Source organism: Rosa chinensis, chromosome 5 (genome assembly GCF_002994745.2).
Source record: "Rosa chinensis cultivar Old Blush chromosome 5, RchiOBHm-V2, whole genome shotgun sequence".
Classification (NCBI taxonomy): domain Eukaryota; kingdom Viridiplantae; phylum Streptophyta; class Magnoliopsida; order Rosales; family Rosaceae; genus Rosa; species Rosa chinensis.
The window spans coordinates 67445986-67462573 of NC_037092.1; the positions used below are offsets into that span (position 1 = coordinate 67445986).

Genomic DNA, 16588 nt, shown 5'->3' on the forward strand with positions numbered 1-16588 from the left:
TTTGGCTACAATTGGACCAAGCAAGCTTAGGTTTGATCTCCTTTAGATTTTAATGGTTTACACTTTTCGATTGGGATGTATATCTCCCACCCACCGTGACTATTTGGTCATTACCTGTTCATCAAGAACGGATTGATAGCGAGTTAGTGATGAGTGATCACTAATGTTTTTGATATCTTATTTTTCAAAAAATATCGAGAGTATGGACAATATAGGTCCGATGTTTCATTTAAGCATATATTAAATGCTTTCACACAAAATTTATAATTTTCATCGATATCAGAATATCGATAAATAATTTTGTATTTTCAACATCTTGATATCTTTATATCAATAACTATTTAGTCGTTACTTTAAAGAGTTGCATATAACAAAATCAATATAAGAAAAGAGTGCATCCAACTTTTCTAAAGGGTGTGAAAAGTGTACCCTATCCATTATCCAACTTTCAAAATTATATGACCAGGAATGGAAATTATTCTATGTATTGACGGTGCAAATGACCCAACACTTATAAGATGATCTCAACCTTTGATATTTATAATTAATATTTTTATTAATAATCTAAGAGTGTATTTAATATAATCTAACCATCTATTTATGTCGGCAAGTGCACGTCGGTACACTGAATCCTCCCCCTTTAAAGGCCTTAACTTTATGTTTGCGCATCATTACCAATTTTGTAAATTACTAAGTTTACCAATTTGGTAAATTACTGCTTTCCATAAATGATAGGAACAAAGGGTCACTAAAACCTAATGATATCTCTTTTCCAAAAAGTAACCAAACGATATCATTCGAGAAAGTTTGAGCTCCACAAGTTATTAAAAGTCCCCTATAAATATAGTTGATTACGCCGAGCCTCCTCTCTCAGTTTCTCTGTTCCTGAGATTTGTACTACTCAAAATTCTAAGAACTGTTAGTTCCGCATTATAGCCAGACACAAAAACACAGGTCCCATGGCTAAACGAGCTAATGGTCGGATCAGTCTCCAACTCCCAACGTGCTTGAACAGTGAAGACATGATGATATATAGAGCTCCTATCTCTTCCTAATCTTATTAGCTAGATCTGCTTCTGCTGTTGCTGCTTGTGCTTCTGAGCTTCTGCTTCTGCCAGTCTGTGAATAAAGAAAAGCCAGAAGAAATCATTGAAGGTAAGATTAATTAGACATGCATTTTGGAAGCAAAGGAATTGTAAACTGTTTGTTTTTTCTTTGTTTAAGGATTAATAAGAAGGAAGGTATATACGTGAGGCATGTGACATTATGGTGGTAGAGGATGGGAGCTACTGAGCTAGGCCAAACCCTTTTGGACAATTATTCCATCTTTTTTTGTTTTCTTTTTCTAGATCAATCTTTTTGCCCATTCAAAGTGTTGGGTGACTCATTATCTCTTATTGCAATTCCTTAACCAAATCCTAGCTCTTTCTCTTTCACCAATTATTAATTTTCCTCCAAGGAAAAGCTAGCTACGCATCAGAATTAGCTTGTGTACGTAGTTTGCTTATAAATTGGAGCTAGAAGTAATCATTTTTTTTTCAAATATAGAGACCTAGCTAGCTAGCTTCTTTAGCAGACACCAGCTCGCTCATCAGGTATATACTAGTTCTTTGCAGTCTTTGAATGTTTTTCTCTAGAGTACTTGAAGTTATATTTCTGCACCTTAGTGATCTTTTTCTTCAATTCTTCTATTGTACTTGGTCTTAAATTTTCCGAAAGTTTGGTCATACCTATCTTCAACTATGCATATCATGCTTTTAGCTGAGCATATCAGTTCCTATTTTTCTACCCAGAAAAAAAAATCCCTATTTGTCTGGGCTGCTGGATATTAATATAACTCAAATATTTTGCTGGATATTGATATAACTCAAATATACCAATTGATGCCCAATTATAATGCCCTGCTTGTTGGATTCTAGTTCCAACTTCATCCGGTCCATTCACTCATAACTTTAGCATATATTTGACAAGAGAAAACGATAATAATACAGTGTGTACGTTCGTCCTCCTTCCGGTTTGTATAGCTAGCAGTGATCAAACAAGGTAGATCCATTCGAGAATCAACAAAATCAGTCAAGTCAGAAATACGTTTGCATACCATCATCACATCGATATAATATAGTGATTTGTTTGTGCAATTTAAATGAAAAAAAAATTCTGATATATATATATATATATATTTTTTTTTTTACATAGATATATATAGATTGTTTAAAGGACATGGATACTCAATATGTTTTCCTTTAAAAATAAAATCCCACTTTGGATCACATATAATAAATATATACTCTTCAGCTGATCCGCTTTAAGAAATTGGTTTCAAGTTCCGAAGTTGCATCGGTAATTTTTAAACTAATAATTTTTCTTTTGTTGCATGTTTGTTCCAAAGAGTTACAGCACTGAATTATGAACTGAAACACTTTTATGTTTCTGTCATCCATGTTCTTTTTCGTGCACCAGTATTTCACTCTCGTGGGGCAACAACCAGCTGCTTTCAGCTGTTGTACGTTGCTACTGCCATTAATTCTCAGCATCATATACCCACAACCCTTACCCTCACCCTCACCACATCTCAACGATCATATATAGTACCGAAAGTGCACGTACAGATATATGCCAGCTTGCGCGCGCACACACACATATACGTACGTACATACACACACACACACATTTCGGCTGAAACTACCCCAAATAATATCGGCGACTAGACTGTCCTGAAAGAGGAGCCTTCGTAGTTCTATTCATGACAAAAGTTATATAGCTAAGATCGGGCCAATCTGAATTGAAGGTCGTAATAGCTAAAAACCCTTGAAAATTGTCATATTTACTTGTAATTTTGGGGTTTTCTGTTGCATTTCCACATCAATACAAAATGATGCTCGTAAAGCTATATTATCGCCCCCACACTTGAACATGTGGTGTGGGTGTGTTCGATCAAATAAGTATAGCATCGGGTCTGTGTCGATCTCTACGAGAATGATTGTGTACTTACCCCTACAGGCATAATGCATTATATGCTTTACACATATATATGCCTATCACTTGATTGTTGCATTTTGTTGATGACATGGTTTGTTCTATTTCACTCAAAATATTTGCAAATATCTTCAATTGCGTGTACGTGCATATATATATGTCTTGACTAGTTTATTGAGACGAATACATGTATATATGGGGTAGGATAATCCACATTGCCACTATGATTTTTTTTTTTTTTTAACATTGCCACTTTATGATATAACTGACTAATTTTTCTTCTCATTGAACATGATATATGCAAAAGTCAATTATGCTTGGTGAATGAGAATGTAGTCGTGTGTGAATGCTAGATATTTCTTCATATAATAATAATGAGTTAAAATGCTTGAGTGAGTTGTAATAATTTTTTTTTTCAAGTCTACAAAAAATATGTAATAAGAGACTGTCAATCTAACCATATAATATGTGCGAGAATCTATCTATAGATAACTTAAACACGGGTAATTTTTAATAAATTTTTGATCCAAGTTGGGTCGACAACAATATATGTAATATTAGGATAATTACATAATAATTTATGAAAATAGGTAACATACCATGCATACCAACTTTTATCGATATATAATTAAGAGCATTTTTCGAATTCTTAGAACACACACCAGACCCTATAGACTGTTGGATTCCCTAATAAATTATTGTGGCTAATTTTCCCATACTCATGCAGAGAAGAAGAAGATCAGAAATGGAAGACGAACATTCCGAAACGCCAGCCTCACTCATTCCCCCACTCCCAAGAGACTCCCGCGGCTCCCTCGAAGTCTTCAACCCCTCCTCCTCCACCCGACCCACCAGCCCCCCACCCTTCCGACCTTCCCAACCCGCCTCCTGGAATACCTGGATCGACCCACGTGACCCCAAACCCGACCCGCCACCAAACGCCTCCTCCAAGTCCGGCCGCGACGGCGACGGCACCATCACCTCATGGATGGCCCTCAAGGACTTCCCCCAACTCCACCGCCGCCGTCCAAGCCTTCCAAACAGTCCCAGCAATCCCCGCCGCTCATCCAGCAGACCATCTCCGCCTCGGTCAACGACAAGCCAACGCCGGAGCAGAGCGACGCCGCGCAGAGGGCCGCCGAGTGGGGATTGGTTCTGAAGACGGACACGGAGACGGGGAAGCCGCAGGGAGTGACCACCCGGAACTCGGGCGGACCCGAAGACCCGAGCCACAAACCGGGTACCTCCAGAAGAAACTCCAACAACTCGGTCCGGAGCTCCGGGGAGTTGTCTGACGACGGCGGCGGCGGAGGAGGAGGAAAAGGGTTTCCGAGAGCTTCGGAGGACTTGAAGAACGTGCTGTCGACGTTTCAGCAGACGTTCGTGGTGTCGGATGCTACCAAACCCGATTACCCGATCATGTACGCCAGCGCCGGGTTTTTCAAGATGACCGGGTACACCTCCAAGGAGGTCATCGGCAGGAACTGGTAGGTGTAGATGGGGAATTTACTGTTTTGTTAATTTCGTAACGGTAATAACGGTCTGTGGGAGGGTAATTTTGACAATTTGGGTGTGCAGCCGGTTTTTGCAGGGAGCGGATACGGACCCGGACGACGTGGCGCAGCTGAGGGAGGCTTTGCAGAAGAACACGAGCTATTGCGGTCGGTTGTTGAATTATAAGAAAGATGGGACCCCTTTTTGGAATTTACTTACTATTGCTCCTATCAAGGACGAAACTGGGAAGGTCCTCAAATTCATTGGGTAAGTTTCTTTTTTTGAATGTGATATTGGGATATATAAGTTTTTCAATTTTTTTAATCTGAAATTTTTGCACCACGACCGACCGACAAAATATAAGACACTGATTTTAGAAAAGAAAAATGTTATATATGTACGCAATTACATCACTGGTGTTATAGTTTAGAAATTTTAAATTAAGTAAATGAAGAGATTTAATATGGATAACAATGTTTCAAACACTTTCTCACAATAATTTCTCAGTTTTCATTAATTACGCTGGGTTTGATATAACGATGTACATGTTATACGATCAATTATTATCAGAAAAACAATATACAACTACTTATCGGTGATTTTAATAATGTCATACTCCCGGTTGTAATTGTCTAATTGTTGCGTAGATGTGGGGTAGTGAAACTGAAACACCACATGTGCCCTAGAAACACAGAGTCATGGACATGTACATTACAATAATAATACCCCACACCAAAAGAAAAGAGAGCTCTAATAATTGTTCATCTCACTATTCCCTAATTCACTGGGGACGGGGGCTGCCCAACTGTCCAATGGGGATTGTGATTGGAATTCGGAGGTTCCAGGGGTGGCGGTGATGGACATGACAGACAGAGGAACTGTTACTGTTGTATTGTGTTGGAAATTAAATCTGGATTTTTTCGCAATTATAGTTAATTGATTGGGTCAATTTTGGATTCTTATAATGATATAAGTTGGTTTTTTGTATTTTGTGTTGCTGACGTGGCAGAATGCAAGTGGAGGTGAGCAAGCACACTGAGGGGTCCAAGGATAAGATGCTGCGCCCCAATGGATTGCCTGAATCTCTCATTCGATATGATGGTATGGTATTTACTATATACGCCACGTACATGGTCCAGCACTCCAGCTTATTAATTATATGCTGTGGGCATATAAATCACGGCACATTAATGTATGATGTATCAGTATATCAAAAATGGACCAAATTTATAGTAGTAGATCAATTTTCTACTGTTGTCTATTTCCATAAATAGAGCAAACTATATTTGTATCGAATTTTTCTACCAACACATAGATTTAGTTTATTTTAATATTGAGCTAATCTATTTTATGTATTGACATGTTAATATATTGTAAACGAATTTCTCTAAAATTAAGAATTGAGGATCGATTTAATTATATAGATCGGCATAAATTTTTCATACATTGACTTTGATATTGTTAATTGCTTAGGTTGATAGTTCAATTTCGTAATATTTTTTTCTTTGCATCTACGTTGTGACACTTAGAAAGGAAAGAACAAGTTCCATTAAGCTATATATATTTGAGCTAACAGAAAAGTGTTCTTTGTTGCAGCTCGTCAGAAAGAGATGGCTACACATTCAGTAACTGAGCTTGTGCAAGCAGTGAGGAGACCGAGGTCACTTGGTGAATCGACAAATCGTCCCTTTAGAAAGTCCGGAGGTGGCGGTAGGGGAGAGGAGGTAATAGAAGCTCTTGCGAGGAGAAACTCCGAGAGTTTGCCTAGGAGAAACTCAGAGAATGTGGCACCACCTAGACGTAACTCACTTGGGGATGCTAAAATCTCAATGCAGTGTATCAATGAGGTTCCTGAAAAGAAACAGAAGAAATCTAGACGGCGCTCTTTCATGGGGTATCGTTTCGCTTCTTCTTATAAGTAACTGCTGAAAATTAAATGATCATGCATATATATATGTAGCTTAACAACTGTGTTATATGCTTCAGGGTTATTCGGAAAAGTCAAACTCAAAGCCAAACCGATGATGATACATTTGACAACTTTGGAGATTCTGAGAATGTCCGTGATGACAGTGACAATGATGAGGGACCTATGAGTCTTGAAGATAAAGCGAGGAAGAAGGAAATGAGGAAGGGTATGGATCTTGCTACGACGCTGGAACGTATAGAGAAAAACTTTGTCATTACTGATCCAAGGCTGCCTGATAATCCCATTGTAAGATTTCATTTGAATTTTGCAATCGAGATGAGAATGCAGGATGTAACAAGAAAAGAATGTAATGTCTTTGAATGTCTGTATTTCAGATATTTGCATCCGATAGCTTCTTAGAGCTAACGGAGTACAGCCGCGAGGAAATATTGGGAAGAAATTGCAGGTTTGCTTCACTATAAACTTTAAGTAATTGAAAATGGAACTAAGATCAATTTGATAGTAATTTGAAACTCCAACATCTAAAATTGGTTCATTGCATCAAGAAGTAGTTACTAGTTAGTGTAATAGTGCTCACTGATGCGTTCAAACCTTAATGAAATGCTAAACTCTTGTTTGTTTGGATTTTGTAGATTCCTTCAAGGACCTGAGACTGATCCAGTAACTGTGAAAAAAATAAGAGAGGCAATTGACAACCAGACTGACGTGACTGTACAACTCATCAATTACACGAAAAGCGGTATGTTTCTCCTGTAAAGGTTAAGTCCATAAAGCTCAGTGATTGTGTACTTAGCTAAAGTCTCTTTGTACTCAATCCAGGCAAAAAATTCTGGAATGTCTTTCATCTGCAGCCTATGCGTGATCAAAAGGTAATATATCTCCTCACATATTCTTTATTACATTACAAAATCAATGTTACTGTTGAATGCAAGCTATTTTAAAAGGGTATAATAAAATTTCAAATTAGACAATTACCAGAATAGAAAAGATTAAGGAACTGATTTGCCATTCTACTTGTTTATGTAAACAGGGAGAAGTACAGTATTTTATTGGAGTACAACTTGATGGCAGTCAGCACATTGAGCCTCTGCATAACTCTATTCCTGAAGCTACAGCAAAAGAGAGTGAAAAACTGGTATGGAAGATACATTGTGCACTTTTCAGATGATTGTGATCATAAATATTGAATGTTCTTTTCCTTAAATTGTTTGGTTGGTTCGTTACGCAGGTCAAAGAGACTGCAGTTAATGTTGATGAGGCGGCAAGAGAACTTCCAGATGCCAATATGGTAATTCCACTTTCTAAATCTACCGTTTGTAAAATCTAAAGGTTTAAAAATTTGACAGAAGTTTTCTCTAACTGCAGAAACCAGAAGATTTATGGATGAATCATTCGAAGGTCGTTCATCCAAAGCCTCATAGAAGGGACAGCCCCCTTGGAGAGCTATTCAAAAGGTATTAATTGTTCAATTATATATGTATGGTATTGTCGAATAAAATTTTTATAAACTGCCATGGGAAAAGATTGGTTTAATTTGTTCAGTGTCTATTAATACTGGTTCATGGAAACATAACATAGACTCATCTCTAAAATTTTTCTTTTCTATCTTCAAGTATTAGGGATTTGTTCTGTTGTTTTTCTTAAAACTATATCATGATAGATTGCTGATCGAAGTAACTCTTGATATTGCAGATTCTAGACAGTGGAGAACAGATAGGATTGAAACATTTTAAGCCTATAAGGCCCTTGGGATCTGGTGATACTGGCAGGTTCGTATGTTAAACAGTTTTATACTTCAAGTTTGAAGTAGTCTATGGAAATTGAGGAATCTTAACTTAGATTCTACTTACTTGAACTATCTTTTGGAAATATTCAATGTCAGTGTGCATTTGGTCCAATTGTGTGGAACTGATCAGTACTACGCCATGAAGGCTATGGATAAGGGTATCATGCTCAATAGGAACAAGGTATTTAAAAGTTGGGAACTCATTTTATGTGTCTTCCTACCTTATTGTCCTTATCATGAGGAGTCAGATTTTAATGTCAGTAATGAATGGAATGTGCCACTTCCATTTCTATTTACTGAAGTCTTTTCATTCCTTTCTTGCAGGTGCACAGAGCTTGTGCGGAGAGAGAAATCCTCGACATGTTGGATCACCCTTTTCTTCCTGCATTGTATGCTTCGTTTCAGGTCAGAAACTCTAAAATAATCCCATGTGAAAAGTCATAACTTACTAATTATAACCGGATGAATCATCATTTTTCATTGTTGTCATCGTTTACTTATCTATTTGTTCAAACTTCACCATGTATATATAATACTTTGCAGACCAAAACACATGTTTGCCTGATCACTGATTACTACCCTGGTGGAGAACTCTTCCTACTTTTGGACAGCCAACCAACGAAGGTCCTGAAGGAAGATTCAGTGAGGTAAATTACCCAAATTAAAAGTAATAGTAATGCAGATACCAACAACTTGAAGTTTGTTGTGATAATTGGAGCAGCAATTGCGGGTTCAAATACCCTCGCAGTTCAATTGTTTATTTGTATTCTCTAGCAAATGACTCGTTGATCTGTTTTGTTGTTGGCGATTGTAGATTTTATATTGCAGAGGTAGTTGTTGCCTTGGAGTATCTTCACTGTCAAGGTAAATTGTTTGCATCATTCATATTTATTTATTATATAACATTTCCAATCAATTGAGGAAATGAAGTGAGAATGGAATTCTATATATTCCTCACATAGCAATTTAATTGTTTAAATTTGTTGAGGCATCATGACCTAATATTTTGAGAGGCTTCTGCTTCCTTTACTTGTAGGGATAATTTACAGGGATTTGAAGCCTGAAAATGTTTTACTTCAGAGCAGTGGGCACGTAACCCTGACCGATTTTGATTTATCGTGTTTGACATCTTGCAAACCACAGGTATCCCACCAAAGAAACTAGAAAGCAAAATTCTTTGTTATTATTCCGAAATAGAGAGAGCAACAACATATTTCTTTGTTTTGTTTGCATAGCAGTAACTCATTTCTCCTCCATCTTTAGTATTTCCGAGTAACTGGCTTGAAAATTAACAAGCTGATGCTTGGAACTAGTTACCCTTTAATCTTCTAGGCTAGTTTTTAACAAACAGGGTTATTATCTGGTTCTTTCAGCTTTTAATTCCTACCATAAACGAAAAGAAAAGGCATCACAAAGGTCAACAGAATCCAATCTTCATGGCTGAACCAATGAGAGCATCAAATTCTTTTGTTGGCACGGAAGAGTACATCGCTCCGGTTTGACACTGTTAACATTGTTTTTTGAAGTTTCTCAACAGTTCCTTGGTTATCTGTTGCTTATATTGACTGCTTAATTATTTCTTTCCCACTTCTTGTAGGAAATCATAACTGGAGCTGGCCATTCTAGTGCAGTAGACTGGTGGGCTCTTGGTAATTTCACTCAATTCTGAATTCCTTTCTTGTTTCTACCTCTAAGAAACATATTAATTCATCTCCCAATTATTAGTGCGTCTTACCTTTTCAAGTATGTGCATCAGATTATTGAATTTTAAACTAACCATGAAAAAAGAACACATTTTCACCGATGAATGATTCATCACCAAAATTTTGTAAACCACTCGTTTGGCGAAGTTGCGTCAATTTTTCATTGGCAGCTTTTGCCAAATAGAACATCATTGGGCAAAGTTCCTAGTGCCGACAAAAATTTGTTGGCCCTTTATGTCGATGAACTTTTGTCGGCAGAAGTGAATTTGAATAATGATATATAACGACCACTTATGTTTCATGGGGACGTCTTAATGAGGACAGAAATCTGTCACAAATTAAAGTGAATTTAAAATAATGATATATATATATATATATATATATATATATATATATATTTCGCCGGCAAAACCACGATACTTCGTACGTTGGTAAAGGTCAATTTAATAGCATTCGCTGCAGTGCAACCATATGCGAGACTGACATTTAAGCTAGTCACTTGACATCTACCATCTTTGCTAATCAACTGCGCCTTTTTTTTTTCTTTTTTTTTTCAGGTATTCTTATATATGAAATGCTCTATGGATATACACCATTTAGGGGAAAGACAAGGCAAAAGACGTTCGCCAATATTCTTCACAAGGATCTCAAATTTCCAGGAAGTATACCGGTGAGATCTTCACTCTAGCTATATGAATGTGCATTCTTTTGCATGTCTAATTCTGGATTATCATGTGCATCTCAACATGTATTTACAAATCTTTGCATGTTGCATCTTCGGAGGAGTCATTAGGATCTTATGAAGTGTGATTCAACAGAAGTTGATGCAAAGAACATCAACATTTTTTTCTTCTTAGTTCTTACCATGATATTATACTACAATGCTAAGTTCAATATAATATCATGAACTTAAAATTTCTGTCCTGATGCAGGCAAGTCTCCAAGCAAAACAGTTAATGTATCGGTTGTTGCATCGTGATCCCAGAAACAGATTGGGGTCTCAGGAAGGGGCAAGCGAAATTAAGCGTCACCCTTTCTTTCGGGGTGTCAACTGGGCTCTAGTTCGCTGCATGGTAAATCTTGAAACCCTGCAAGTTGGCTATGCATATAGTATAAAGGATATCATATATGTGAATTGAAATCATGGCTATAAATCTGAAAAGTTCAATGGGATTACACTTTCCTCATGTTTCAATTTATGTACTCCAGCTATTGCATTTGAAGGGTTTCAACTTATACTGAAGAGCTTTTATTAATGCGCAGAGCCCTCCCCAACTCGATGCTCCTCTCGTCGGGACAACTGAAGCTGAAAAGGGTGCTAAGCTTGTGGATCCTGAGATGCAAGATCTACAAACAAATATCTTCTAAAAGGTACTATTCCTTCCCCTTCTGGTGTTTTTTAAGAACTAAGTTTTTGTCAGGATTATAAATACTTGCTTGCTTTCTAAATTAGGGACTCTCTGCTGCACATTTGAGTACTTGATCAACTGCATCTCGTTCCGGAAATCATAAGAATAGGCTCTGGAGAAAGCTCATCATGTTGTTGAAGAATTAAGGTCCCATTGATTCGCTTGTAGATGGAGATTGTTTCCAGTTTGTAGATGGACCCTGCTTGAGGGTTTTAATCTGCAAAGTTGTAATGTTTCTGTAATCAATGTATGTAGGGTTTGTAATCTTAAAAAATTTTGTTGGTAAATGAATTCCATTATTCATCTTGTTTGTTCATCATGGCTCAGCTTCTTTACTTCTATGCAATTTTTCAAAGAACTATGTATATGGTGCACCAGGGATTCGGCTCTTCTAAAGTGAGGATTGCGTGAAGTTAGTAAATTTCATAAAATCTTAACCTTTTAGGTAATCCAATGGTTACAAGAGTCCACATCATCTTTTTATACCCTAAACCATTTAACGTTGTCATTAATCTAACATTTTTGGTTTTTCCCGTAAACATAACAGCCTCCTCTCATGAGTTGGAAAGTTTGTTCGATCCTTTGTGAACTAGGGATCCAACTCCCAACTATTCTCATTTCTTCCTATCTTCCCCAAGATCAGATTTCAATTGTAATTTCAATTGCATCATGAATTTTAGGTTTTTCAGTTTTGAAATCTAGAGGCTTTCGCGTGAAGACACTTTTTCAGTATTGGTGTGAATAGCAAAGGAGTTTCAAGTTTCAAATGTCTTATTCAGTATTCAAAGAAACTGCAGAGAGTAAATAGCTGACTAGGGAATCTCCAACCTCTGCTCTTTGATGAATGGTTGCTTTAACTTACTGAATACTCATCCAAATTTGTTTATGGCCTTTTCAATTCTCATCGTTTATTTAATCATTGGTGAGTAAGTATTAATCATAAGCCATAAGAAACCCTCACCCACTTTAGCCTAGAGAAGAGTATAAACTGAACATATAGGCAATATTACCTGATTTGATTTACATTCTCGTAACCTTGAATGTTTTCCATTGGAAAAATAGATAGAGCGAAACATAAATGAATTAGACGTGATGGAGTTAAGGACGGTTTGCGGACAATACCAGTTAAAATTACATTAGCTGATTTGGCCACTTTAATAACCATTGGATTAATATTAATTAAATGATTAAGATTTTATGAAATTTATATAACTTCTTACAATTCTCACTTTAGAGGAGCCAAATCCGTGCAGCCGAAAGATCAAATCTTGTTTGTCATGCTTCACTTAGAGCTATGAACCTATGAGGCCGACCTAGCCGCAAGAGAGCACCTACACAGCAAAACGTTTCCTGTCCGGCGGCAGCCATGGGTAGCGGCATCGCCGTGTTATCCCGGTGCTGGCTACCGAACGGGTACTTCATTGCGGGGGCGGGGGTTTGAAAAAAGGGATGTTGGCTCGGGTTTCTGGCAGGATGGGTGGACGCTGGTTTTGGGCAGCCTCTCTAGACGTCTTATGCAGCCATTTATGTGCAGCTCTGGGTCTGGGTGCAGATTTCCAGATCCAGCGTCAGTGCGGCTCGTGGGGCTCAGGGCAGGGCGCTGCATCGGCAGAGCCTCGTGGAGACTCGGGGCAGCGCGGGCGGGTGACCAAGCTCGATGGTGCGTTCTCTAGTAGGCGGCTCGTGGCGGGGCTGAGCAGGTTTCGTGGCGGGGCTCGTTGACCGAGGAACTGCGCCGGCGCTGTGGAGGCGGCTAAGGGCGTGGTGGAGATGCAGTCTGGGCCTGGGTAAATTTTTTTTGCTGGGCTTGAGTTGGGCCTCTTTCTTTTGGGGCTGCCTTATTGGGTTTTCTAATTTAGTCTAGGGTTTTTACCCTAAGACTATTTATATGTTTTTTAGTTTGTCTAAATTACAATAATTCCTTGTATTAGGAAACTAGGCACTGATGTGCATCTATGTCTCTTTAGCGTTTCTGGAGCAGTACCGAAGGAGGATATTTGCTATTTCTACGTATTTGAATATACAATGAGTAGGACTATATGTATGTACCAGTTGTGGGTACTACCACTAGCTTCTTATTTGTCTATAAATGACAGCAGAAAGGTATGCAACGGCTTATTCTGACTTGTGATGAATATATTGACACCCTGTTTGGGTTGGATTCAAAAAATAAAAAAATGAGCCTATGAGGCCTTACCCATACTATCACATTCCTTTTTTCAATGCATTTCTTTCAGGCAAGTCAGCAAAATATTGGAAGAAAGCGAGATATCACTGTAAAACTAAAAAAATATTGTGTTATGGATGGAGTTAGAAACATATAACGTCCGACTCAAAATCAATCGACTATGTTTGAACAGTTCATAATATTTTATTATCAATTACTTTTTAGAGAGGAGGTCCTCCTCTTTTTTACATAAAAAGGACGTCCCTCTCCCCAATTGAGTATATTGTTAATTGTTCTTAAGGGACAATGATTTCCGATATGAAATTGTACAGAAGAGGACATACCTAATTTCCCTATTCAGTCCAGTAATCATTGCATAAAATTCCTCAAATCCGTCATAAATACCAAGAAGGCAAGAATATTTCTGGTTGTTGTGATGTGATCATGTAACTATTCTAGTGTTGAAAACATGGCCAGAAACTCTTCCACCAAATTGTTCATCTCTAGTTTATTGATTGATTTGACAGTGCTGTACCTCTTGGAAAAACACCTCCAAGGCTCCGCCTTTTTAGGCTAAGAGAAGAAAAACTTCCCCAACGAAAACGGGGGAGGATTCAGTGCACTGACGTACACTTGCACCGACATAAATAAATTGGTAGATTATATTAAATATACTCATAGGTTATTAATAAAAATATTAAATATAAATATCAAGGGTTGAGATCATCTTATAAGTATTGGGTCATTTGTACCGTCAGTGCATAAAATAATTTTCAAACGAAAACGAGGGAGGATTCAGTGCACCTACGTGCACTTGCACCGACATAAATGAATGGATAGATTATATTAAATATACTCATAGGTTATTAATAAAAATATTAAATATAAATATCAAGGGTTGAGATCAACTTATAAGTGTTGGGTCATTTGCACCGTCGGTGCAAAACAGATAATTATCGAGTACGTTTAGCGAAAATTCTACTATGGACCATAATACAGGATTGCAGGTGGATCATGATTAAATTGGGAACCGCGCGTGTCATCAGTCACGCGCTGAATTTGGACTTGGTGCATGTGGATCTTGATTCACAAAAGACTCTTTGTACAGTTAGTTACTTGCATTTATTAGGTGGTAGGCACATCCCATTAGTGACTTTGCCTAAATACAAGGGTCATCCTTTGCACAAGGCAACGTTACAAAGGTTCTTCAATAATGTTTGGTCCACCCATGTGAAAATAATTAGTATTGCATATTATCATGATTTTAACTCACTGTTAATTTGTTTACATACACAATACTCGTCTTAAATTTATCATTTCATTTCTCTATTACAAGTCCTTCCCACGCACGGCGGTGGCCAAATAGGTAGGGTAGGGTTGTTTCCCGGTAGGTCAGGGAATATGCATGATTTACCTAACTCACTTGGACTTTACATTTAAACAATTTATTTTTTTTGGAGAATTCCACAAATGGTCACTCAACTATGACTCATTCGACACTTTGTCACTGAAGTTTCAAATTAATATATCACTTTGGTCACTCAACTATTACATTGTCGATCACTTAAGTCACTTTGTTAATTTTTTTCATTAAAAAAAATTATAAAAAATACTCTTTGGGTGACTTAAGTGATTGACAATATAATAGTTGAGTGACCAAAGTGATATATTTGAAACTTCAGTGACCAAAGTGTCGAATGAGTCATAGTTGAGTGACCATTTGTGAAATTTTTCCTTTTTTTTTTGGAGGAAGGTGGGTGTCAATTCATTAATAATACCATGTAGATAACATAGCTCACCCAAAAACTAGGCTATCACAAGATTGAGCAATTTTTAGATAGCTCTAAAGCAACCTAAAATGCATCACCCTAAGAATAAGTCCAATAAAACAGTAACTTGACACAGTGACACTAATAGGAAAAACGGCTAAAAAATTAGGCCTAAAAGTTAGAACAAAGCGTTTGTTAAAATGCTTCAAATAAACATGTTCGGAAGAAGGGGAATATTGTTGCTCATGGGTTAGCACGAGAAGCACCAAGTTTGCTGCAGTCTATGTTTTGTCTGGAGGTTGGTCCTCCATGGCTACATGTTCTAATTGATAGAAACTGATGGCTTTCTGTTTGGGGGTTCCTCTAGGAACAGATTATCCCCATAATTGATGTAATCTGTTATCAGTTGAAACACTAACTTGACACAATGACACTAATAGAAAAAACTCTGAAACAGCTCAAGAACTAGCCCTAAAAGTTAGAACAAAGCGTTTGTTAAAATGCTTTAAATAAATTTAATAATAAATCAATAATTAAAATTTAATGTTCATCAAACAAAATATTCTACGAATTGTCTTGGATACAAGGTAATAATAAGCTCATGTATAGAGAGCAAAATAAAATTAGAGACAAATAATCGATCCAAGAAAGGTTGGAGTCTTGGAGACATGGAAGGTAATAATAACCTCATGTGGAGAGAGCAAGGTAAAACTAGAGACAAATAATCGATCCAAGAAAGGTTGGAGGCACATTATAGCTGCCCCATGCTTGTTTGTTGCAATGGCAGGCTACTAGTTAAGGCTAGGATAGTGGCATCCGGCACCAACAACATTGCATAACTAATACATATGACAGTGACTCACTGAGCGTCAGCAGCACAGAATGCGCAGAACTCAGCTGAGGAGAGCTCTCATTTCTATAACCCAAAATTCTAGGTCTCCCACTCTAACCCCACACTCTTTCCTCTAATCAATCCCCATCAAACCAGAAACAAAAAAGTAGAAAATGGAAATCATAACTGGTTGTTATTACCAGTTAGTATTATTAAAAGCTGGATTTGGAGTCTCTGCATCAAACAAAGAGAACCTCCAACCATTTCACCAGAAGAAACAAAGGGATACCCCTCTAAATTAAGGTTTAGCGCAGAGCTTCCTAATAAACTAAAACGGCCTAATGGGTTGGCATCACCTATGTTCATCTTTTTCTATTAGGGCTAAAAGCTTAAGAACAGATAAACCTATAATTAAAGATAATATACACAGCTAGGTCCCAAAAAGCTTAATTACAGGGAAGAAAAGAAAATCAAAATAGCACTAGTGGGTTAGTGTAAGTCCCATCCCTCTCCCCAATAACC

The 16588-nt window shown here is 37.5% G+C and overlaps 1 protein-coding gene across 1 annotated transcript; it reads left to right on the top strand.

Moving 5' to 3' along the window:
- Nucleotides 1-3594: 3594 nt before the first annotated feature.
- LOC112165429 (phototropin-1) lies at nt 3595-11616 on the top strand. The gene is given in 25 exon segments (XM_024301929.2): nt 3595-3977; nt 3980-4463; nt 4555-4737; nt 5480-5571; nt 6067-6364; nt 6457-6685; nt 6775-6845; nt 7033-7139; nt 7220-7269; nt 7431-7535; nt 7629-7688; nt 7766-7826; nt 7829-7854; nt 8093-8169; nt 8283-8367; nt 8511-8591; nt 8730-8833; nt 9001-9050; nt 9223-9329; nt 9560-9682; nt 9784-9835; nt 10447-10559; nt 10822-10962; nt 11153-11260; nt 11343-11616. Coding segments are annotated over 24 exon segments (3084 nt in total). The 5' UTR covers nt 3595-3697; the 3' UTR covers nt 11258-11260; nt 11343-11616.
- Nucleotides 11617-16588: the final 4972 nt, after the last annotated feature.